Genomic DNA, 20525 nt, shown 5'->3' on the forward strand with positions numbered 1-20525 from the left:
GGCTTCCAGCTATATATTCTTTTTCCTTCTATTGCTCGGGCAGAGCAGAATTTATTCGTTATTAGAGCTCTTGATCTTGAATATTTCCTAGGTATATTTACTTCACCTTCGAGAAAACTGGATTGTGAATGAAATGATTGTTGAACGATGGTGGGACTTGTACTGTGCTGGTGGTAGTTGATATAGCGGTGTAAGAAAAAAAGAGAAAGCTAAGATAGTTACTATAAAGTAATGGCTATACGGGGTATTATGTACACCGAATGGGTAATAAAGAATACTAGGGATTCTCACTTCCTAAATGTGGTGTATTATTATTTAATTTTCGTTAGAGCTTCGTGGTACCTTTCATTATCATAGTGTCCAATATGGCTTCTTGCCAAGACAATTACCGGGACCTTTCATCCTACATGGTCTCCATGGTCGTGTCTGAAGGACGCTCCTGCGAATCCCCACCTTTGTTCACATCACCAGTCTGTTCCTTCAAACCTTTGACCTGCTCCGATGTCTTGTCCAAGTGTTCGTCTCCATTTGCCTGAGAGGTGTCTGTCACACCCTTCATTGGGTCCGGATTCTGGTCTTCTCCGCTCCTCTGTGCTTCGTCATCTCGTTCTCGACCTTCTTCTTGAGCATTGCCGTCTTTCTCAGGTACTTTCACTTCTAGATGTCCCTCGACATGTTGTCTATCTTTCTTATCCTCCTCTCCCGGCATTTCCATGTTCCAATCCTCCTGGAAACGATCCGAAATATACTCGTTGTAGAAGCCAATCTCGCGTTTGCTATGAGCGGATTGTGCCTGTCGGATCCACTCCGGGTCGTGCCATCCCTTTTTCAGGTCATTCTGGTACCGCACTATATCGTGCCGGAAGTTGTTGTTGTTTCTAAGGGCTGCGATGTCTGGTCTTGCGTTCTCTGTGCCGGCATCGAGAATCTCCTTCTCGTCCGGGAACTTTGCAAGTACTTGCTGCTTCTCCTCTGAACTTAATAGGTCCCAAGCCACATTACTGCAAAGTAGTTCCTGTGAAGCTTTAGTACGAATACCACGTATATCAGATATGTGTAGTTGTATGTGAGAGGAATAGCTTATAGCATATAACTATTCGTGACAAAGATAGGAGATGGGTATTCACTTACTCGAAGCTGGGCAGTTGCTAGCGGCGATAGGGGGTTTGTAAGCATCTCGTCAGGGTTGTCATACTTGTATCTAAACTTTCGACTGCTTGAAGGCTTCTCGTTGATATTGGGCTTGCTCTTCTTCGTGGCCGGCCCCTCGAGAGCAAGTTTATTTCCCTTCCCGTCATTGTCGATATCAAATATGTCCACGTCTCCTGCCTCAGATGAGGCTGAAACAATCTTAAGCTTATGTGATTGGGAGGTGGAGTCACTCTTTGCAGTTGAGGGGCGGCTGCTTGCATGAGACTTGGAGCGGGTGACGCGAACGGTGATCACATCACCGACCTCCTCTTCAGATGGGCCCTTGGTGTCTGAAAGTTTCACGTCATGCTCACGAATAGCCAAGTCTTTGGAAGAGAGCTCATCCGAAGAGGAGTCAATATGTGCAGGAGCAGATCTCTTGGATGCCCTGGTTGATCTTCTGATGGGCTCTTCGGCTTTTTCTTCGGTCGCACCTTTAGTTCTCTTTCGAGGAGGCATATTTGAATGGTCTGGGATAGATAAGTAAGGGAAAAGTGAAGATGGTATGATAGTGTGAGGTGAATATAAAGAGGCGGGCTCTTAAATAAAAAAGAGTTGCAACTAGAGACAAGAGAGAAAGAGAGATAAGGTAGGTACCTAGGTAGTAAAAGGAAGCATCTATTAATTCATAACAGCACCGAGAAATCAATAAATGTGGCAGTGAGGAATTATGGCAAAAGAGAACAAGAGTAATTGGAGAAGGGTGAAATTAAGGACGTGGCTTTTGGTCTGAAAGCTTTATTTGTCATTGTACGAAGTACACCTGATATATGGTAATTATGAGGCAGTCGCAGCCTCGGCCACTGCAACTGCGACTGCAACTGCGACTGCGACGAGATGTAAGTAAATGCGGCATGGCCTAAAAGGGAAATAACGGCTGGTTGGCGCGAATGATAGGTGGGCTACTGCTATTTTAAGCCTATTCTGGATTTCGTTTAGCCCTGTCATCACCTGTAATCGATAAGAGATCTTTCCCCTAGCTTGGTCCCACTGCCGAATTATCCAATCCTCATCCTTGCAATCCCCTGACGTTGCATTCCCGACTTTCAACTGGACAACCTTGCCTTGGTTAATCAACACTCTTTGATATTGGAGATAACTTCACCAAACTAATATACCACCATTTCCCTAACCTAGGTAGTGACTACCCCTCAAATTGAGATGTGAAAAGGGGCCATATCGAAGCAAGCAGCCGTTAACCGTTAATTTTATTTATTTGAGACCTAGGGGATAACAACATATCGGTTTATTTACTTGATTGTCGAAGCGCCTGTAGCTTGTCTTTTTAGACACGTAACGCTACATACTCCAGATACTATCACCACGTTGAATAGCGCCAAACAACACAACAAACCGCGACCACACGATTCGAAAGATGATCAGGTCAACCCAGATAGCCCGTTTGGGCGATGGTATGTGTCATGGACCTATAAGCCATGCCTCCCATCTCGAAGCCTAGACTAATAATAGTAATTCAGGCTTGATGCTCTGCGCATCTGTTGATGACGAACAACAAGTACGTTGTTGTCCTCCTCCGTTTAGCTACCTATGGAATATTCATATCTTATTCTATACTAACCATCTTGCCACCAAACAGTCAGAATCCTCTCTCCCCGAAGTCAAGTCGCAAACAAAAATCATACTACGACGACTAAACCGCAACGCCGAACCCCAAGCCAGCATCGAAAGCGGCAACTACACAATCCAGTACGCCCTCACTCACTCCCTCCCCTCCCAACCATGCCAACCGACTTCCCCCCCAGTTCAGTTCAGTTCAGTTCAGTTCAGTTCCAATTCCAACTCCTAGCTAACCTTCCTCTCCCCCCCCCCTCCCAGCTACCTCATCGCCAACGACATAGTCTACATCTGCATCAGCGAGCGCTCCTACCCGCGCAAGCTAGCATTCACCTACCTCTCCGACCTCTCCACCGAGTTCGCCCAGTCCTACCCCGCGCCCCAGCTGCACTCCCCGTCCCTGCGCCCCTACGCCTTCATGGAATTCGACACCTTCATCACCCGCACCAAGGCCCTGTACGCCGACGCCCGCGCCACCCAGGGCCTGGGCCGCTTGAACGACGAGCTGCGCGACGTGACCAAGGTCATGACCAAGAATATCGAGGATCTGCTGTATCGCGGAGATAGCCTGGAGCGCATGGGCGAGATGAGCTCGCGGCTTAAGGATGATAGTCGCAAGTATAGGAAGGCGGCTGTGAAGATCAATTGGGACTTGCTGATCAAGCAGTATGCGCCTATTGGCGTGTTTGTGCTGATTGTGCTGGTGTTTATTTGGTTCCGGTTCTTTTGAGGTCGGTTACGGAGTGGGTAGTGGTAAGGGGTAAGGGGTAAGGGGACAGGAATGGGGAGAGGGGAACTATGCAAAGTCCATTCAGGGCTGATGTATATCATACATATGCAGACATGTATCACCAACGAGCAGCACGAAGGAGAAGACAAGTACGGACGGGTACGCACGAATTCAAATTTCAAGTGTATAATTTGAACTCGAACTCGGGTATGTAGTATAGTAGGTTAGTTACTATAGCATCGGGAGAGTCTTGAGAATAGCTCCCCATGAGCACATAGTCCTAATATCCAAATTAATCAGACCACTTTATTGAGTTCCTTTCCTTTCCTTTACTCGGCTTGTTGAATGCTCAGCCTGCATCCCCCCCTCTCCTCCCCTCTATAGGCCTCGATGCTAGATATCTACAAGTAGGGCCGTAATCAGATAAGATCCCTTCTTCCTTTTTGATGGACGCCTGAACGCCTCGCCTCGCCTCGTTTCGCCTTTGCTCTTTTAGACCTGCGATAGAGTAGGTAGGTACATATGTAAACAGGACCCAATTGATTCAATGCACAGGCTCCGAACGCCGTAACGTAATTAATCAAATTAAGCTCCCAACGTGGGAATTCAAATAGCCTCCCTTACTTGGTCCCCTGTTCCCTCTTTACATAACTCGGCAGTTCGAAGCGCTCGGCACCATGGACGCATGGGTCCACTCCAGATGCTCTTGGAAAGCTGCAACGCTTTCGAACCCCCGGCCTTGCGTATACCGCACGCGCTCCATGTCGCCGTCGCCCTGTTCCTCGTAGTAGTACTCGTCGCAGTGCGGGCATAGGATCCGCGAGCGCCACTCGCCTATCTCCGGAGGCACGTGGTTTGCCACGGCTATCGGCGCGAATACTATCGTCTTCTGCTCGCCGTTGGAGAGGGCGATGCCCCGGGCTTGCCAATTCGCGGTGGCGGGGTTGGTCTCGGTATCACCGCCGGCGCCGGGATTATTACTATTACTATTATTACTACTGCCGGTCTCGCTGGCTCTCGTCGTGTTGCTCGTAACGGGTGCGGGGAGATCGTCGTTGCGCGGGGGAGGCTGAGTTATCCGCGTCGTCGGGACCGCGCGCAGGTCCTCCCAGACTAGAAACCCGTCGCAGAAATCGCACACGAACGCTACGTCTCTCTCCGCGTACCTCTCGAAGCGGCCTGCCTGCGCGCACGCAGCCCGCTCGTCCTCGACGCGCACGTCGCGCCCCTTTTGCACGCGGTACACCTGCAAGGCGCCGAGGCATCTTACGCTCTCGGCCGACGTCTCGATCTGCTGCGCGCTGTGTATGCGTCGGGCGGCGCGGCACTGGGCGCGGTGCAATTCGCGTCGGAGGGTGGTTGTCTCGTGGGCCCAGGACGGGTCTATGGAGCCGCCGTGGCGCACCCAGTCTTTAAAGGTCTGCGTGTGCAGCTCGAAGCGCGTGCATAGGATGCGGAGGTCTTCGAGGGACTCGTCTGTTGGGGGCGCAAAGCAGAATTAGGCTTATTAGGTCAACTTCTCTTTCGGGGAGCAGGCAGGTAGTTTTTTCTAAAGGAAAAGGAATAAGGAGATGGTATATAGGCAACGATTAGGCAACGATATGTTTGTAGACTATCGCGAATGGAAGGTTTAGTGGATGGGAAAGGGGGGGGAACACCTAACATACCTATGCGGTCGTTCTCGTAGTAGTACCTCCCGTTAACAAGAGCAGGCAGCTCCTGGAAGTCCTTCTTAGCCTCGTCGAGAGTCTCCTCCAGCAGACGTAGCTGCTCGAACTCGTCAGATCCCCAGGCCCGCTTGTCGGCGAACATCATGATGCGCAGGCCATCGTTAAGCGAGTTCGCGATGACGGCCAGGAGCGAGCCAACGGTCTCGTGGCTCATGTCCTACCTGGAGTTATACTCTCTCGCCCCAAAACGGCGGAGAGGGCGGCGTGTGAATTATCGGTTATATCGGTTAGTTGCCTGTGCTTGTGCTTGTGCTTCCCGACGTGACGCGATCCGATCTGGCACGCCTCGTCCCCTTCCTCCGTCTTCCTCTGGAAAGGTGTGTGGGGTGAAAACTTGGAAGGGAAAAAAGGAGGTAGATGTCTCCTAAGCGAATCGAGGAACCTTTCGTGTATAATATCTGGTTGGTCTCCTTTATATTTTCCTTTTTTGCGAACCGTCGCTAAACGACAAAACTTAAAAGGGTGATAATTAGACCTTCTACCTAGGTACCTAGGTACGTAACTACCTATCGTTTTAGTTAAAGCTCGGGGAGACGGATCTAGACCGGCAACTGGCTACCGGCTATCGAGATGTAAGGGACGGGGAGATAAGATAGTGTTATCAGAACGTTTAAGGAGCAGTGCGGTTCTGTCGTCTAAGTTCGTACATTTAAATAATACTCCTGCACTGATTCGTATGTCGGGGGCAGAGCAGGATATTGAATTACAAGAAAAGAAAATGAATAGAGAAATGCCTTATCGTCCGAACTCTGCTACTTGTACAATACAACGAGCATGGAACAGAAGCTCGCAATAGCCTAGACACGGAGAGATCTACATAAATATACATGGTACTTTTGTTTCGTGTCTTTAATTAGTATATATTTGGTCTAGCGTAGAATATCTCGGGTCCCTCAATTAGGTAATTGCTAGCGATTTGCTAGGTCTATGTGCGTAGGGCTGATATTGTACAATACAATACTATTATGCTATTATGCATGTGATTGGCGATAGGTGGTACGAATTTATGATAGATGCATGATAGGCATTTTGGGCAATTAGAGACTATAGTACTAAGTTGTCTAACATACCACACCGAGTATAACCGATGAAGAGGACTTCCCTCCGGACAATTCTGCTTGGTGCAGTACTCTATTTCTATATGCCAACATTAAGTATTATAACTTTATGTCAAAGATGCATGTAAACATGTTATCCTCTAAAGCTCATGTTACTCTACTTCCTCTTTTTCGCTGCGCCGGTGTCCGCACCGCTAGTTTTCGCGGTGCCCTCGACCTTCTCCGTGACAGCTTCGGCGTTTAGTAATGACTTAGGCTCGGCCTTAGTCTCCTCGGTTTCTTCATCACCACCCTGGCCGAATTCGTTGACTCGGGTGTAGTCAATCGTGTATGCCCAACGCTGATACAGGTAGATGAAGAAGATGATATCATCTCGGAAGGTGGCTAGACGATACAAAAACGGCATCTTGATGGTAAAGGCGAATAGATCATCGATGAATGTGTTCAGGAACTTGTAAAGCATTGCCTTACCCGGCATATGGGCAACGCTCTTAAGCCGGTAGTTGATGTAAAGCGAAGGCACCATCATCAAGAAACCATATGCGTATACAGACCCTACCAGGGTTGTGAGGATATACGAGTACCACGATTTGTGCGATTCGTAGACCAGCGACCAGATGGCATAGCCGATGAGTAGAGGGACCGCGGCGACGTACATGTACTTGAATGCGATCTCATCATACTCCTTCGTCTTCTCCTCAGTCTCGCTAAGCTTATATTTATCCTCAAACGCGATCCGGTACGGTATCAATGATCCTGGTGGGGCTGGCCGCACTCTGACATCCACAACGGTAGTAATCTTCCAGAACTCGATGAAGATGCCAATACCTTGAGTGGCGAGAATCATCCAGCTGGTATTCTGAGAATTGTCGATCAGGTAGAGGAAGATGACCGCTTGCATAAAGACGTTGGCCAGGATCGAGCGAACCGAAATGCCAACGTTGTCCTTCTTCTTGCGGTAATGGGCGATATCGGATCCGAAAGCGAGCATCTCGAGGAACATATGCGCGATACTCACGACTGCTGTTACACCAATGAGATAAGGGTTCGTGTCTAATAGCATCTCCTTGATCATATCAATCTCGCTTCCATCGCCGCCACCTGTCATAGGCGCGCCATACGCAGCTTGGAGTTGTTGCTGCTTAGAGTTGAAATCCATCGTAGCCATGACGTTGAAATATAAGCCCTTTAGGTTACCAAGATCGATGCGTATAGGCAGTGTCTTGACAGTTTCATTAAGAAGCATCATATGACTCTTGAGTTGCCAGAACGTATTAACGTATAAGATGGGGTCTACAACAGATGTTAGCCTTTATATGCCCACTTAAGCGAAAGAGAATAAACCCCTAGATGAGAGGCAACCTACAGTACCAAGAATTCTGCCCAGAACCATCGCGAGCACCCATAGGCTGTAGGATATTAGCATTGGCGTGGCGGGTTCAACGGAGCTAGGACCCTACCTCTACATGTACGAATTGTCTTACAGCTGGCTGCAATTGTGGATAGGTTAAGACGCCCATACCGGTAATAAACGATAAACTAGTATTGGGATGATAGTAGCTTGCGATGATTGGGCCGGTGATTTGTTCTTCGGGTTCTTCCTCTACCTCCGCCTCAGACCGTCCTTCTAGCAAGTTACGGGTCTTTGCTTCCTTCTTCTTCGGAATATATTGCGTCAAGGGGTGCACGAAATGGAAGGCCTTCGCCGGATCGAATCCTGGCTCCTTAGGGTCAAGATTGGCTCCTGTGAGTCCAATATAGAAGTGTCCCCAGAGCGTCCCATTCTTCTGAACGGCCGAAGGCACATTGAAAGTACCTTCGGCAACCCGTGTGTCACTCGAGTTGCTCAGCTTGAAATTCTTCTCGCTAAGGGCAACGTATTCCTCTGGCACATCAGAGATCTTGGTGGGCATGAAGGACGGCGAGAGCGTAACGACAATATCGACGGGACTATCATCAGGCCAGATAGGCGCGAGCCGCTGTGGAATGGGGTTCCAAACGGCGCCTTCGTCGAGAGTTTGCGGGCGAAGCTGGTAAGCAGGTATATCGCCAGTGTTTGCGGGTACCTGTACAGCATTGCCGGAGGCGTCTTGAACGGTGGCGGTTTGTGTCTTATTGCCGCCCGTCAGCTGCTTCATTAGCAATTGCATGCCAAACCATATCGCTAAACCCTGGACGATTTTCCCGACTACCGACTAAGAGATGTTGGTGTTAGTTTCGGTATCCAAGTCGCTATTAAGAAAGACTGTGACGCGACAACTTACGCCCTGCCCTTCGCGAGCGTCCCCGGCGGGAGCGGCGTTTGCCTCAGGCATTTCTCCTAGTAGTGATGCCCAGGCTGTGATACAGACTTGAGGAATATGCACTATTTAGGAAGTCTTTCAAGGTGTATGCGACCTTAATCGATACTTGGTTGGGATCGTGATGAATTAGGCAGAGGTTGTTATGCCTCTGTAGAACGTCGCCAGGAAAAAAAGAATAGAGTACATGTTTTTTTTTGATAAGACATACATATGAGGTAGTTGAAGGTACTGTACCTAATCCCGATCGATAAGGTTCTAGCCAGCTCTGGTTGGCCTGGACCCCCTCCGACAGCGGTAAGATCGGCGAATCACAATCCGATGCTGGTGCACGACATAAGCCTGTACCTAGAGAAACTCAGAGGGATAACAGGACCCCTCGAAAGTCTGTCACGACTAGGTCACCACTACGTGCTTCTATTAGGTTAGATGCAGGCCTGTACTATAGATACCTAGGTACCTAGGTACCTATGTAAACCTGGCTGACTTGTCAAGTGCGACATTGCCTTACTTTGCATTTCCATGTCAGCTGGCAAGGAGGGGACCAATTTTACAATTTGTTCTCCCTTTTATCATTGCCCGAAATGATTTGCCAGAATGACTCGAGGCTTGGGTTTTAGGTGTTACAACACCCAAATGCAGTCCAAGACGCGCCTAAGACATATTTTTTTTTTTACACTCACTCATACATATGCCATACACGTATAATTGGCCCCTCGGCAAATCAAGATAGGTACCTCAACTAAAAGCGCCATACTGCCCTGCCATGCCATGCCATGCCACCAGAAAATTCATTATTGTCGACTAAGCTACGTCATTGGTGAGATGGACTTTAGTGACTCGGGCCTAGCAAAAGAAAAAATGGCAGCCAAAACGGAGATTCATCGCTTCAACGCCCAAGTCCCACCTTGACTTTGATTCAGATGCCGCTTCCCGCCACACACAAACACTTCCTCGTTGCGCCTCTATACTTTGCCATGGTTGTTTGCGAGGTCTGATTTGTGCTAGTGACTCTATATCTTACATGCCTCCCGAAACAGCACTCGCCTCTTCGTGCCCAGCTCCTCTGCCCAGCTCCTCTGCCCAGCTTAACTTGTCTTATCATAAAAATCTTTGCCTCCACCCATCCATCTTGGTAGTCTGAGCTTGTTCCGCCTTATGCCCAACTTTCCCGTTTTCTTCTTCTCTTGGTAGCCGGCTCTAGGAAGCACATCTCTTTACCTACCTTTATAAGATAGTCTAGGTCATTTTCACCTCTCTACATTCTCAAGTCTCGGCCACCCATCTCGATAGACCCCACTTCTGTCAGACATTCTGAGGTTCGTAATACGATGACGTCCGGTCCGAATTCCAACGCCACCCCGCGGCCGGCCAAGATCTGCGTCTACTGCGGCTCGTCGCCCGGGAACAAGCCGGCGTATATCAAAGCAGCTCAAGAGCTGGGCAGGCTTATGGCAGAGAATAATATCTCTTTAGGTATGCTCTTTTGTCCGGATACAGGGAGTCTTATTATTTGAAGCATAAGTACCTAAGCTAATATCCTATCTCTAGTTTACGGAGGTGGCACAGTAGGATTGATGGGAGAAGTAGCCAAGACAATAGTATCGATATCAGGTCCCGATGCCGTCCACGGTATCATCCCCGAAGCGTTAGTGAAATGGGAACGAGATGCGACTTATTCGTCAATGAAGGATGCCAACGGATATCACGTTCCGGAGGAGCAGATCTACGGCCGAACGACGGTTGTGAAAGACATGCATACGAGGAAACAGATGATGGCAAGAGAAGTAATCGAAGGAGGACCTGGAAGTGGCTTCATTGCGCTCCCTGGCGGCTACGGCACGATGGAAGAGCTACTCGAGACTGCCACATGGAACCAACTGGGCATCCACGACAAGGGTGTTTGCTTATTGAACATAAACGGGTTCTATGACGGCTTGACGCAGTGGATTAAGACGGCCGTCGACGAGGGTTTCGTTAAAGCAGGCAATGCCGATATCTTGGTTACGGCAAACGATGCCGAGGGTGCGCTCAAGGCCTTACGGGAATACAAGGTTTCAGACGCGCGTTATGGATTAAATTGGGGTAATGAATGAAGGAGTCGTTGCATTAGAAGCATTACGAAAGCTACTTACTTAAGTATATATCGATACTTGGCGCAGAATTTACCTGCATTTGCTGAGATAGCACCATTCATTCCACGCGATGCGAAACTGGTGTATCCTATCTGTGTGCAACCCCGACGAGGTCTGCGATGTCGAGCTGGCTCGGCTTTTTATGCCCGATTCGCATCCGTAGAAGTTGGGAACCTAAGTGATATATTATAATTGCAGACATTATACGCGGTGAGATACTTCATAGCTACCTAGGTTTATTTTTATTTTAGGTGTAACACATGCACCAGGCTCAGTTTGTCTTCGGCTTAGGGAATTCACGTCTGGAACAATTTGATAGGTTATCGAATAGCGATTGGTCTCGGATTGGTCCCGGATTGAGCCCCGTATGGCCAGGAAGTTAAATGGTTATAGAGATAAGAAGTTATGGTGATCCCGGAGGCTCGGCTTAAGCCGCTTCCTCTCGGACCCGTATTCGTAGCTGAGGTTGTCGCTCCTTTTTTATGTTGGTCTTTTTTATGTTAGTCTTTTTTATGTTAACTACCTGTCCACTAGGTTAAGCTAGTGCCCGTTGTCAGCTGCAAACATGCCCTGTCTTTCCTCACGTTTAATCCTTAATCCTTGAGAAAATTCTTCTAACTCGGGTCGGGCTTACTTATTATTTATCATCTTGGCGAATGAGATTAAATCACTCGACACACCTGCACACCTGCACACCTGCGCTTATTATATACATACATGTAATCGTGGAAACCGTGGAACAAAACGTCCATCATGTACAACCAAGCCAAGGTTGGCATATTCTCGCAGATTTCAATATGAACAAACCTAAGATCCTCTTCATTGACGCTTATGATTCTTTTAGTAACAATATCGTTTCTCTTCTGACAACGACGTTACAAGCCCGTGTTGACATCTTACCTATTGATCCTCCTGAGCTTCACCCGCAAGCCCCAGATTTTGCTCACGAGTTGACTAATCTGCTGCGTCGTTATGATGCTGTCGTCTGTGGCCCGGGTCCCGGATCGCCTAATTTGCCTCAAGATGTGGGGCTTATGAGATACATTTGGGACCTCGAACCAGCGCATCTAGTCCCGGTTCTCGGAATATGCTTGGGGTTTCAAAGCCTAGTTGTCGGCTGTGGTGGAATTGTGAAGAAACTTAAGACCGGCCTTCACGGCATGATTCGGGAAATCGACCATGATGCTGAACAACCTAGCTTAAATGAGGGAAATATCTTCTATGGTGTTCCACCTTTTAAAGCTACGTTATACCACAGTCTATACGCGGATATTGGACAAGATACCATATCTGCAAATAACTGGATAACGTCTAAATGGACGTCCCCTGCGCATTTGCCTGACGTTGTTCCTCTGGCCTGGGTGTATGAAAAGAGAGGTGACTATATAGAGCGAATCCTCATGAGTATGAAGCACAGAACGAGACCGTTCTGGGCCTTGCAATATCACCCCGAGTCAATATGTACGGAATCAACAGGTCATCAAGTAATCAAGAATTGGTTTAGCGAGGCCATGCGATGGAATTATACGAACGGCCGCATCACAGACCCCACCACCGTCTCGCTCAGTTCTATTACTAGACTGCCAAAATCTAGCGCACATAGCGCCAAGGACACCCTTGGTCTAAATGGACATGATTTGAATAGTCGCTCATTGGAAAATGGCGATAGCAAGCTAGCATCCTTTGAGACAAACCGCCACTACGAATCGAGAACTATAAAACTCCCAATCCATATCGAGGCTCCTGATATTGTTGAGATACTACAAGGTGATAGGAGGGATTTTATCATTCTCGACTCTGCAAGTGCCAAAGCTAATAGAATCGGAGTTGATGTGCGGGGGCGTTATAGCATTATCGCCTTAGATGTTGATGAGGCATTAAAGCTGGAATACAGAACGGGAGATGGCCATGTCATCGCCCGCTGCCCGTGTTCTCGAAAGCCTCTCCGGTCCGAAAAAGTTCATCTCAGCCCTGGGCAAACGATATGGCAACTATTAACCGAATTCTGGACTAAGCGCAGAGTGGCACCCGATGATCACTCAGCACCTTTCCTTGGCGGGTTCATGGGCTATACCACTTACGAACTTGGATTAGAAGGTATTGATGTCAAATCTCACGAAGAAAGGCGTCACAACAGACCAGATCTCTGTTTCGCCTGGATTACCAAAAGTATCGTGATAGATCATACAGAAGGGACCTTACGCGTCCAGCACTTATCGCCAATAGAGTCTGAAGGAAACGACTGGGCAGACTCTATCGTCGACAAGCTTTCAACTTCACTAGTATGGTCAGATGGGCTTCGCGCGGATTTCAACAAGCGTACACAACTGAGCCAGCTTACACCACCATCAACGCCGGATTCCATATTTGCAAAAACACAAATACAAGTGCCGGACGCTGACGAATATGAGTCAAAGGTCCGACAGTGTCAGGATTTCATTGCCTCGGGTGACTCGTATGAATTGTGCTTGACAGACCAGACGCATATCACGCGACCGAAAATATCCCCCGCGCTAGAATCCTGTCCCCTAATGCCTCTCGAATCTGGAAAACCACCTCAGACTTCGTGGCAGCTATACCGTTCTCTGCGTTCCCGCCAGCCTGCCCCCTTTGGTTCGTACATCCGCCTCGGCGGTGCAACGCTGATCAGCAGCTCACCGGAACGGTTCCTTGAGTTCAGCGCCGACGGTCTATGTTCAATGCGTCCGATGAAAGGCACAGTGCGTAAATCGAGCGCCGTCTCGACCCTCGCACAGGCCGAAGCCATCCTACATGTACCCAAAGAAGAAGCCGAGAACCTTATGATCGTCGACCTCGTGAGACATGACCTACACGGCGTATGTGGATCCGGCCGCGTAGCCGTCCCTAAGCTTAACATCGTCGAGGAGTACGCCAGCGTGTTCCAGATGATCAGCGTCGTCGAGGGCCAGCTACAAGATACCAGCAATGGCAGGACGCCAAAGAAAACTGGCCTCGATGTTCTAGCCGCAAGCCTGCCTCCCGGTAGCATGACTGGCGCTCCAAAGAAGCGCAGTTGTGAGATCCTGCACGAGATCGAAGGTCACCATGAGCGGAGCTTATACTCAGGCGTGGTGGGCTACATGGACGCCGCGGGCCGTGGTGACTGGAGCGTTACGATCCGGAGCCTGTTCCGCTGGGACGACGAGACGGTCGAGGGACAGAACCAGCAGGAGCACGAGGTCTGGCATATCGGTGCTGGTGGCGCGGTTACCGCTCTGAGTACGGCCGAGGGCGAGCGCGACGAGATGTTTACGAAGCTTAAGGGGCCGTTGGGCGTGTTTGATGACGAGGCGTGATATACGCTACGACCTTCGAATGCACGGACGGGTACATACATGTGTTGTTTTATTATGTAACTAACTAACTAACTATCGATCATATTAGGCGCATACAGGTGCGGGCAAGGTATTGTTGTTATAACTGGGAGGGCCCCTTCTTTGCGGGCTAGATGGACTCAACGATGCATTATAGGGACGAGGAAAGGAATTCGGGACGGGGAGTATCGCGGCTCATTCATCATAGAGCTCGCCTTCAGATAGGATGGGATTGGCATACCATAAAATACCGCTACATATAAATAGCACATAAATATCAAGTCGTGTTGCATTTTCAAGCCTCGTTCTATCATTACCGTATCATATCATTCGTCTCAATTGTCATTAGAATCCTAGGTATCTAGGTACCTAGGCAAAATATGGACATTTCTTCCTTACAGCTCTCCTTAAGCGTAAATTCGTCCCATACGCACCGTATTTTTTATAAAACCTTTGCATCACGCGAAAAATGCCCTATAGCTCATCCCTCTCCCTTTCCGCCGCGCTGCCGCCCGTCGACCAGGAGCTTAGATCGTCGAGAGCCATGATCTTGACGACGAGACTAGTCCAGCCGGTGAAATGCTGCGTGCGCTGACCGCTGCCGGTTTCGGGATTATACTGTTCCCAGGCGAAGCCCGTGTCCTCCCAGCTCTGGTACACGGTCTCGACTATGTTCTTCCGCAGCTTGGCATATAAGGTCTTGGATTTGGCGGCGAAGGGGCCGTCTTGGGTGGCGTAGTTCTGGGAAGGGTTGGTTAGCGGTGTGTTGGATTTACGCGAGCGTCTATAAAGGATTGGATGGGTAGATAGATAGGGATGATGAAGACTGAGGAGAAAAAGGGATGGGGAGATAAGGCTAAGTGGCAGTTGAACTTACCCGGAGTTGTACGATGGCAAGGTAGTTAATATTAATCCACACAGGACTACGCCAGTAATTCTCGTCCGTGCCGTAGAACTCGGATTTCTTGCTTAAGCTCCTGATACCGTGGGGGCTGAACAGCTCCTCCTCGTCACCTAGGAGATCGAGGAGTTTGCCGAGCTTGGGGTCATCAGGCTGAAGCAGACCTAGTAGAAACGGAAATAGGGAGATATAGCCCTTGTGGCAGACAAGGGTGTGCTCCTCAAATTCATCGATCGTAGCATCGCAGAAGCAGCCTGCGGATTCCGACCAGTGCAGGTCGACCAGATTATGCGATATGCCATCGAATACCTTGTTGTACTCTTGCACGTCTTCTGGGAGGCCGACGAAGCCCGCGATCTTCGCTAGCACTCTAGCTGTCATACCCATCCAGGACATCAAGTCCACATGTAGCTCACCAGGGTGAGGAGGTTGCGGTCGGGGGTAGTCGTCCAATCCGCTCGTTAGTACATGCTGAACAGAGCGTCCGCGCCAACGGTAGGCTTCCTTCGTAGAATAGGCCTGCCGGTCATACGATTTGATATCACCGAACTGAGTCTTTTTGAACCACTGGAATTGACGGCGTAGAAGAGGATATATACTGCGAAGGTACTCAATACCCAATGCGGGGTTATCAACATGGGCGCTCTCTAGGACGGTGTCTGGCGTGAGATGTTCCTTCTCGCCTACGTGCTGGCTGCCATTCGTCTTTTGCAACCTTTCGGTGAAAGCTTCGAGGACCAGATATAACGTTGGGGGATTGGCGTAGTGCGGGTATTGGACTTGAAACTCGGGAGGCACCTTGCTTCGAGCTTCTTCGCCGAGGATCTGTTCTCGGGCAATCCAACCGTCCTCGTCCATCAAGTTGTACCAGCTCTTCACAATCTCAAGAGTAAGATCAATATCCCAATCAGCAATGGGGAGGAGGTGAAAGCCTTCATCCCACAGAAATCCGCGAGGGAAAAAGGGCCGAGACGGGATGCTAGAGAATAATTCGTACGGGCCCTCGAGCTGCTCTTGTTTACGCGCGCGGGCTTCTGCCGTCTCTTCCCAGAACCCTTCATTTTCCTCGTCATACTCGGGAGCGTACGACCGATCTACTACATGCTGTCCGTAGAAGTATCCTATGCCTCCAGCGAGATTGGAAAGCATACTTTGCCCAAATTTGCGGTACTTGTCGGCGTCGAACGGAGCCTGCGGCGCAAAGACGTCGACAAACCGCTCGTTGAAAGACTCAGTTGTCGATTTGATTTCCCGAGTTAGGTCCTCGCTTGTAATATCCTTGCCAGCAGAGCCGCTCGAGAATAGAATATCAAACTCGAAGGCCCCCTCAAAGACCTTTTGGACGAGATGAAAGTTTCCAGGGCTAGGCTTATTCGAAAGTTGGTAAACTTGCCAGGGCGGGGGTGCGTTCTCAGCCCCATATTCCTGAATGATCTCGTCTACACCCGCCCTGAGCTGCTGGAATAGAAGCTGCTTAGCCTGCCATAGGTGCTCTTCAGGTACAGTTAATGACTGCACTACCGTCTTGCTAAGATCTCTTTTGCTAGATATGACGTGATCGCTGTTGGGATGATCGCCCGTGCCCTTAGTCACGACTAGCTTATAGTCACCCAGAACCGCGGACTTGCCAACAAAAGTCACATCGCCTTCGAATCCGTGCTCGTCGCCGTCGCTGCCAATATCAACGGTCTCACCGAGAGACTCGGAGGCAACGTAAAATAGTACCGTAGTCTGGAGGTTAGAGGGTGCATCATCTCGGGGCTCGCCTCCAATACGGGCTGCCCAGCTTCCACCATGAGCGCCACTCGGGATCTTGACGAACTCGGTAGTTATGTCAATTTTGTTTCCTGCATCATGAATATGCTGCACACCGCCTCTTCGGGTATCATACTCATCCCATCCATAGCCGGCCATTCCCTCATGTTGCTCACATGTATAACGGAAGCCTAAATGCTAAATTAACAATTCCGTTCACAGCTTTGACTTAGGCACGCCGTAGATTATAGAGCTTACTATTTTGGACATCGACATAATTGTCAACCTTAGCCCATAAAAGACCAGTGGCCAGGCTCTTGGGTATCCTAGGGCGGACTCCAAAATACAAGTTTGGACGGTAAGGACCCCATAATAGGCTCTGGTTGTTTAAGCGGCCAATTTCGGCATTGAGAATACCTTCACCCTCAACCTGACAAGCTGCCAACGGGGCAAATAACGGCACGGCAAGAAGTGACAGCACAGCTGTCAATTGACCTGAGAGCGTCATGACGGCATCGAACAGGCAAATCTCCTTCTTTAAGAATAGTTAACTAGAAGAAGCAATGGCAAGATGCCGGTTTTCTAGACTTCTCCAATTAGCGGCCCGGCCTTTTGGAAGCTTTAAAAGTGAACACGGTTTTTGGAATTTTGGTGCGGGAAGCTTTCAATTGGTTTGACGTCAGGGTCCACCCCGGCTCCTTTAAAGTTAACAGTCAGGTACACAGGTACAGGTGCCAAGACACCCCACCTACATATGTATATAGGTACCTTATGTAGGTACCTGTAAGCTTCGATGTCTTGGCGCGCAGCCTCACCGATAACCTTATTCACATCTACGCCAAGAAAAAAAGGGAATTTTATATGTAAGAACTGTAAGAACACACCATCAGCAAGATAGTTTGCCATATGTCCATAGTCATAAGACTAGCTTGATTTGAAGGCAACCCATAACTTATTTGGCTACGATATTTGTTAATTCAGCTATTAATAAAAGCTTACGGAGGATCTACTATCTATTGATTTATGCAAGTGGTTACTTGAATAAGTCAAGGTTACGGAGTTACCCGTGGGTATAGGTAGGGTACCTTAGGTATATGGATTCACGTCTTCTCGCCTCGCAAAGCTAATATATAAACGTAATATCAAACAAATATTTCTCACGTCAGATCAAACGAGTCCATACATAGGTATTTACAGCCGCTTTTCCGAAAAGCTTAGCTGTCAGGATCTGTGGGGATTGCTTACCCTGCTTGAATTAAATGCATTAAATGTGTCACGAGCCAATGCAGGCACCATCTTGATTTATAGAGCCAGGAATAGCTTCATTTTATTCTAAGACCTAACGAGTGACAAACTTTTTACTCTTTCTCGAGAGTGAAACTAGCAAGCTATGTACTAACTGATAAAATAAAAAAAAGAAGGGAACCCAAAGAAAACCTTGCCGTGCCATCTATGCCTAAACCCCAGCCCCGATGTGCCGAGCGTAATCCACACACCTAATCCATGTACATGTATGGATACATTTTACTATCAAAAGATATCGTACATAGCCCACTTAGCCCAGGTGGACCTCCATGTCGGGGCGGGTCGGGCTGTTTTCGATCTTGATTTCCTTGACCTGGCCTGCGTTGTAGTCACTGTGGTAGCTGCTAGCGATCTTGCCGAAGGGGGTACCGGAGAGGCTGTCGAAGACTTCCTTCTCCTTGCCGCTGTCGCTGCTCTTGACGGTGAAGTCGCCCGTGGTCTTGCCTAGCTTCTCGTAGGCGGCCTTGATAGCGGCGTTGGTGGCCTTCTCCACGACAGTCTCGAAGCGGACCTTCTGGATCTCCTCCGGCTTTAGGTTTCCCTTCTTCGAGTACACGTACATGACGATATCACGGAGCTTGGCCCGGTTAGGGGTCTTGTCTTCTATGTTGTTGGCGTCCTTGATGGCAACCAGCTTGCTATCGGTAATGACTTGGATCAAGTCGAGAGTACCAATGTAGTGCGGAGTAGTGACCTTGTAGGTCTTCTTTTTTGGGAAACCAGTGCCATCGTCGACCTTGTATCCTTGCTTGGTGATATCAGGTACTGCCTTAGCCCTCGCCATCAGTGTGTCGGAGCGCTATAAAATCGATGTTAGTAATGCCCAAGAGAAAATGATAGAAGCCAGCTTACCTGTTCGACCTCATTGGAAGTCGGGGCACCTAGAACGCCAGGGAAGACGTTACCAAGCCCGAGAAGGGCGAAGGTTGCGGCCTTGAAGAAGGAGGTACGCATTTTGTATTCTTGTGAGTTAAGAAAGTAGTTATAAGACTGAAGGGGTTTGGTTGATGAGATCGAATAGCTAGTAGCTAGAAGGCTTGTTGAGTGAAGGTGATGGTGATAATGGAGATGAGAGACCAGAAACAAGGTGAACTCTTTGAACCTTTATATGCATTTCTACAAGTCCTATCTCATCCCGATCATCATCATTAGTGCTGTATTCGTGTTCTAACTGATTTTGACATTGTCATGTAAATGGTGAGCTTGCCATATTCCGATTTTCATCCCCGGCGCCTTTTCGGTACTCGAGCTAGCTCTGGTAGTAGGATGTAAATGGTAAGCCTACCTCATCTGATCATCCTATACGGTGCTACCTGTAGAATTCGGGCTGATGATACCAGCATGTAGGTGGTGAGCTTATCTAATATTGATCGACATAACTAGTATGATGCCGGCTTACGCCCCTGGAGCTGATTCTGTCAGAAACGCCCAAGTGGCTGCTTGGGGATGATGATAAGATGAGAACGTTTACGTTTACCTATTAGGGGCTTTATGCTATTTAATTAAATATATATAATGGCGCATCAATGGCGCTTTAAACGTTTAAAATACTCCCTAGGGGAAATAAAACTAAAGTATCACCTAATATAAAAAAAACTACTTGATTACTTAAATAAAGGAAAAAAAAAATATAATATTATTTATAAATTAAATTTTTAAACTTTTTAAACCTGTTATTTTATACTTTTATTTTATAAAATATTATAATTACTTATAATTAATAATTAATAAAACTTAATTTTTTAAATAAATTATTTAAAATCCCGGTATTTTATTAACTTTAACATATATTTTAAAAAATCTTTTAATAGTTTTAATTTTAATAATTTCCTTTTTATTATTTTATATTTTATAAAATTTTTGTTTTATATTTTCGCCGCATTAATAAAGCTTATTACGTTTAAAATATTTAAATCTTATATAATAAATTGTAAAATCTCCGTAATCGTTTTATTTAATAATAAATTTATATAATATAAAACGTATTAATTCGAACTTTTTCGGTAATATACGCGTTACGTTTAATTTTAATATTTTTATATTTTTTAAACCTTTTATTATTTATTAATTTTCGTATAAATATTAACATTTTTTTATTAATTTTTTTAAAATATATAAACGTAAGAAATTTATTTAAAATTTAATTATTTAAGTTTAATTTTATTTTACGTTTCGTTTTTTTATTTATTATTTCATTTTTTAAAATTTTTATATATTTAAAAGATTATTAAATTAATTAATTTTTTAACCGTTTTTTAAAAGTTTAACCTAGTTTTTTACGTGTTATTTAAAAGGTATTTAAACAATTTTATAATGGTTATTATATTATTTAAATAAAAATAATGAACAAGACTTAAACGTCTTAGCCTTGGATCAAGCCCTATTAGACCTGATATCAAGGACTTTTAAATGATGAAACTGATGAAGGAAAGGAATGACTTGTATTAAAAGTGGATGATACTATGTAAAATGGGTGTGTGCGACCATAAATGGTACTTATACTAAGAATA

The 20525-nt window shown here is 47.3% G+C and overlaps 8 protein-coding genes across 8 annotated transcripts; 3 read left to right on the forward strand and 5 right to left on the reverse strand.

The window, feature by feature from the left end:
- Positions 1–155: 155 nt before the first annotated feature.
- Positions 156–2019, reverse strand: F4813DRAFT_355544 (Asx homology domain-containing protein). The gene is made up of 3 exons (XM_049242882.1): positions 1789–2019; positions 1132–1661; positions 156–1015 (listed from the first exon to the last, which is right to left on the reverse strand). Exons 2-3 carry the CDS (start codon positions 1648–1650, stop codon positions 404–406), a joined length of 1131 nt encoding a protein of 376 aa, XP_049101023.1. The 5' UTR covers positions 1651–1661; positions 1789–2019; the 3' UTR covers positions 156–403.
- A 15-nt stretch (positions 2020–2034) lies between these two features.
- F4813DRAFT_355547 (snare-like protein) lies at positions 2035–3538 on the forward strand. The gene is made up of 4 exons (XM_049242883.1): positions 2035–2603; positions 2670–2707; positions 2789–2898; positions 3028–3538. Exons 1-4 carry the CDS (start codon positions 2567–2569, stop codon positions 3494–3496), a joined length of 654 nt encoding a protein of 217 aa, XP_049101024.1. The 5' UTR covers positions 2035–2566; the 3' UTR covers positions 3497–3538.
- On the reverse strand, positions 3539–6009 carry F4813DRAFT_355552 (uncharacterized protein). Its single transcript, XM_049242884.1, has 2 exons — positions 5164–6009; positions 3539–4972 (listed from the first exon to the last, which is right to left on the reverse strand). The coding sequence occupies exons 1-2, from the start codon at positions 5378–5380 to the stop codon at positions 4140–4142; spliced, it is 1050 nt and encodes a 349-aa protein (XP_049101025.1). The 5' UTR covers positions 5381–6009; the 3' UTR covers positions 3539–4139.
- Positions 6010–6233: 224 nt separating this feature from the next.
- F4813DRAFT_355553 (cleft lip and palate transmembrane 1) lies at positions 6234–8793 on the reverse strand. The gene is made up of 4 exons (XM_049242885.1): positions 8549–8793; positions 7745–8479; positions 7651–7693; positions 6234–7577 (listed from the first exon to the last, which is right to left on the reverse strand). Exons 1-4 carry the CDS (start codon positions 8597–8599, stop codon positions 6442–6444), a joined length of 1965 nt encoding a protein of 654 aa, XP_049101026.1. The 5' UTR covers positions 8600–8793; the 3' UTR covers positions 6234–6441.
- A 1122-nt stretch (positions 8794–9915) lies between these two features.
- On the forward strand, positions 9916–10680 carry F4813DRAFT_388321 (uncharacterized protein; the record flags this gene model as incomplete). The annotated part of the gene is made up of 2 exons (XM_049246686.1): positions 9916–10060; positions 10136–10680. 2 exons carry the CDS (start codon positions 9916–9918, stop codon positions 10678–10680), a joined length of 690 nt encoding a protein of 229 aa, XP_049101027.1.
- Positions 10681–11140: 460 nt separating this feature from the next.
- Positions 11141–14339, forward strand: F4813DRAFT_355557 (para-aminobenzoate synthase). The gene has a single exon (XM_049242886.1). It carries the CDS (start codon positions 11376–11378, stop codon positions 14034–14036), a length of 2661 nt encoding a protein of 886 aa, XP_049101028.1. The 5' UTR covers positions 11141–11375; the 3' UTR covers positions 14037–14339.
- F4813DRAFT_355559 (glycoside hydrolase family 63 protein) lies at positions 14340–17368 on the reverse strand. Its single transcript, XM_049242887.1, has 3 exons — positions 16969–17368; positions 14932–16901; positions 14340–14795 (listed from the first exon to the last, which is right to left on the reverse strand). The coding sequence occupies exons 1-3, from the start codon at positions 17216–17218 to the stop codon at positions 14529–14531; spliced, it is 2487 nt and encodes an 828-aa protein (XP_049101029.1). The 5' UTR covers positions 17219–17368; the 3' UTR covers positions 14340–14528.
- A 643-nt stretch (positions 17369–18011) lies between these two features.
- Positions 18012–19474, reverse strand: F4813DRAFT_355560 (uncharacterized protein). Its single transcript, XM_049242888.1, has 2 exons — positions 18868–19474; positions 18012–18814 (listed from the first exon to the last, which is right to left on the reverse strand). The coding sequence occupies exons 1-2, from the start codon at positions 18967–18969 to the stop codon at positions 18266–18268; spliced, it is 651 nt and encodes a 216-aa protein (XP_049101030.1). The 5' UTR covers positions 18970–19474; the 3' UTR covers positions 18012–18265.
- Between the last annotated feature and the right edge of the window lie 1051 nt (positions 19475–20525).

The sequence above is a fragment of the Daldinia decipiens genome (assembly GCF_022478715.1).
Source record: "Daldinia decipiens strain CBS 113046 unplaced genomic scaffold F4813scaffold_11, whole genome shotgun sequence".
NCBI classification, from domain to species: domain Eukaryota; kingdom Fungi; phylum Ascomycota; class Sordariomycetes; order Xylariales; family Hypoxylaceae; genus Daldinia; species Daldinia decipiens.

Bases quoted from the DNA above. Each gene is read 5' to 3' on its own strand.
- F4813DRAFT_355547 (XM_049242883.1), top strand. From the start codon at position 2,567: ATGATCAGGTCAACCCAGATAGCCCGTTTGGGCGATG. The intron at 2,604-2,669 runs GTATGTGTCATG...ATAGTAATTCAG, and splicing joins GATAGCCCGTTTGGGCGATG to GCTTGATGCTCTGCGCATCT. The intron at 2,708-2,788 runs GTACGTTGTTGT...GCCACCAAACAG, and splicing joins CTGTTGATGACGAACAACAA to TCAGAATCCTCTCTCCCCGA.
- F4813DRAFT_355559 (XM_049242887.1), bottom strand. From the start codon at position 17,218: ATGACGCTCTCAGGTCAATTGACAGCTGTGCTGTCACTTCTTGCCGTG. The intron at 16,902-16,968 runs GTAAGCTCTATA...TTTAGCATTTAG, and splicing joins TTATGTCGATGTCCAAAATA to GCTTCCGTTATACATGTGAG. The intron at 14,796-14,931 runs GTAAGTTCAACT...AACCCTTCCCAG, and splicing joins TTGCCATCGTACAACTCCGG to AACTACGCCACCCAAGACGG.
- F4813DRAFT_355553 (XM_049242885.1), bottom strand. From the start codon at position 8,599: ATGCCTGAGGCAAACGCCGCTCCCGCCGGGGACGCTCGCGAAGGGCAG. The intron at 8,480-8,548 runs GTAAGTTGTCGC...AACATCTCTTAG, and splicing joins ACGCTCGCGAAGGGCAGGGC to TCGGTAGTCGGGAAAATCGT. The intron at 7,578-7,650 runs GTAGGTTGCCTC...CATCTGTTGTAG, and splicing joins TGGGCAGAATTCTTGGTACT to ACCCCATCTTATACGTTAAT.
- F4813DRAFT_355552 (XM_049242884.1), bottom strand. From the start codon at position 5,380: ATGAGCCACGAGACCGTTGGCTCGCTCCTGGCCGTCATCGCGAACTCG. The intron at 4,973-5,163 runs GTATGTTAGGTG...CGCCCCCAACAG, and splicing joins CTACGAGAACGACCGCATAG to ACGAGTCCCTCGAAGACCTC.
- F4813DRAFT_355557 (XM_049242886.1), top strand. From the start codon at position 11,376: ATGAGATTAAATCACTCGACACACCTGCACACCTGCACACCTGCGCTT.
- F4813DRAFT_355560 (XM_049242888.1), bottom strand. From the start codon at position 18,969: ATGCGTACCTCCTTCTTCAAGGCCGCAACCTTCGCCCTTCTCGGGCTT. The intron at 18,815-18,867 runs GTAAGCTGGCTT...TCGATTTTATAG, and splicing joins CTTCCAATGAGGTCGAACAG to CGCTCCGACACACTGATGGC.
- F4813DRAFT_355544 (XM_049242882.1), bottom strand. From the start codon at position 1,650: ATGCCTCCTCGAAAGAGAACTAAAGGTGCGACCGAAGAAAAAGCCGAA. The intron at 1,016-1,131 runs GTAAGTGAATAC...AAAGCTTCACAG, and splicing joins TAGCAACTGCCCAGCTTCGA to GAACTACTTTGCAGTAATGT.